Source organism: Penaeus monodon, chromosome 23 (genome assembly GCF_015228065.2).
Source record: "Penaeus monodon isolate SGIC_2016 chromosome 23, NSTDA_Pmon_1, whole genome shotgun sequence".
NCBI classification, from domain to species: Eukaryota; Metazoa; Arthropoda; class Malacostraca; order Decapoda; family Penaeidae; genus Penaeus; species Penaeus monodon.
The window spans coordinates 37,320,948-37,321,610 of record NC_051408.1 but is presented as its reverse complement, the minus strand read 5'-3'; the positions used below and the strand labels follow the sequence as shown (position 1 = coordinate 37,321,610).

General features: G+C 33.8%; 1 protein-coding gene across 3 annotated transcripts in view; it reads left to right on the top strand.

Annotated features, from left to right (window-relative positions):
- The window catches only part of LOC119587978 (ribonuclease P protein subunit p40-like), an 8,937-nt gene extending 8,472 nt beyond the window's left edge, over nucleotides 1-465 (top strand). For all 3 annotated transcript variants that reach the window (XM_037936695.1, XM_037936696.1, XM_037936697.1), the window contains exon 8: nucleotides 229-465. In XM_037936695.1, the coding sequence (XP_037792623.1) occupies nucleotides 229-454 (226 nt within the window). In that variant the 3' untranslated portion in view covers nucleotides 455-465. The remainder of the gene's footprint in view (nucleotides 1-228) is intronic.
- The last annotated feature ends 198 nt before the right edge of the window (nucleotides 466-663 follow it).

The following is a 663-nucleotide window of genomic DNA, read 5'->3' as shown; positions in this document are numbered from 1 at the left end:
AATTCTGTGATCTGTGTGTTGTGTTGGGATTTGCTATTTTTCTATGGTAATGGTTGTATTGTTGTTGTTTTCTTTATTTTTGGAGAGCTAATGTATATGTTATAACTACGAAAATTGTGATGAATTGCCCTATTCTTCCCAGTTATATCAATGCAACAAATTAAGCAGAACAAAATTATCATTCCAACTATACGAGGGTGCACTTTCACACATTTCCATATTTTACAGGAGCTGGCTGTTAGAGCGAAGTCCCACTTCTGTCCCTTGGCTTAGTGTGACAGTCTATGGTCATCCAGACTCGCCTGTTAGCTGGGGTCATCAGGAACACTCATATCGATCCAATGGAGACAATTTCTACACTCTTGTTCTGCAAAGGGATGGTGTCCACATCTTCAAAGTCTTTGGTTCTACACAACCCCTGAGAATGTATCCCAAAGCTAACAATAATAAGTAGTAATAAGAAGATTTTTTTCTTTTTTCTTTTCAGTTTCGTCTTTTTTTTGATAGAAAGTAAAATTTTATCTTTGAGTAAGATAATATATTATTAAATATATTACAGTATGGGAAATAGCTTTTCATTTGCTTTTGTATCCTCTCTGCAAATATGCAATATTGAAATGGTTTTATTTTATCTCTATTTTAAAGTTCACTTCTTTTCATCTG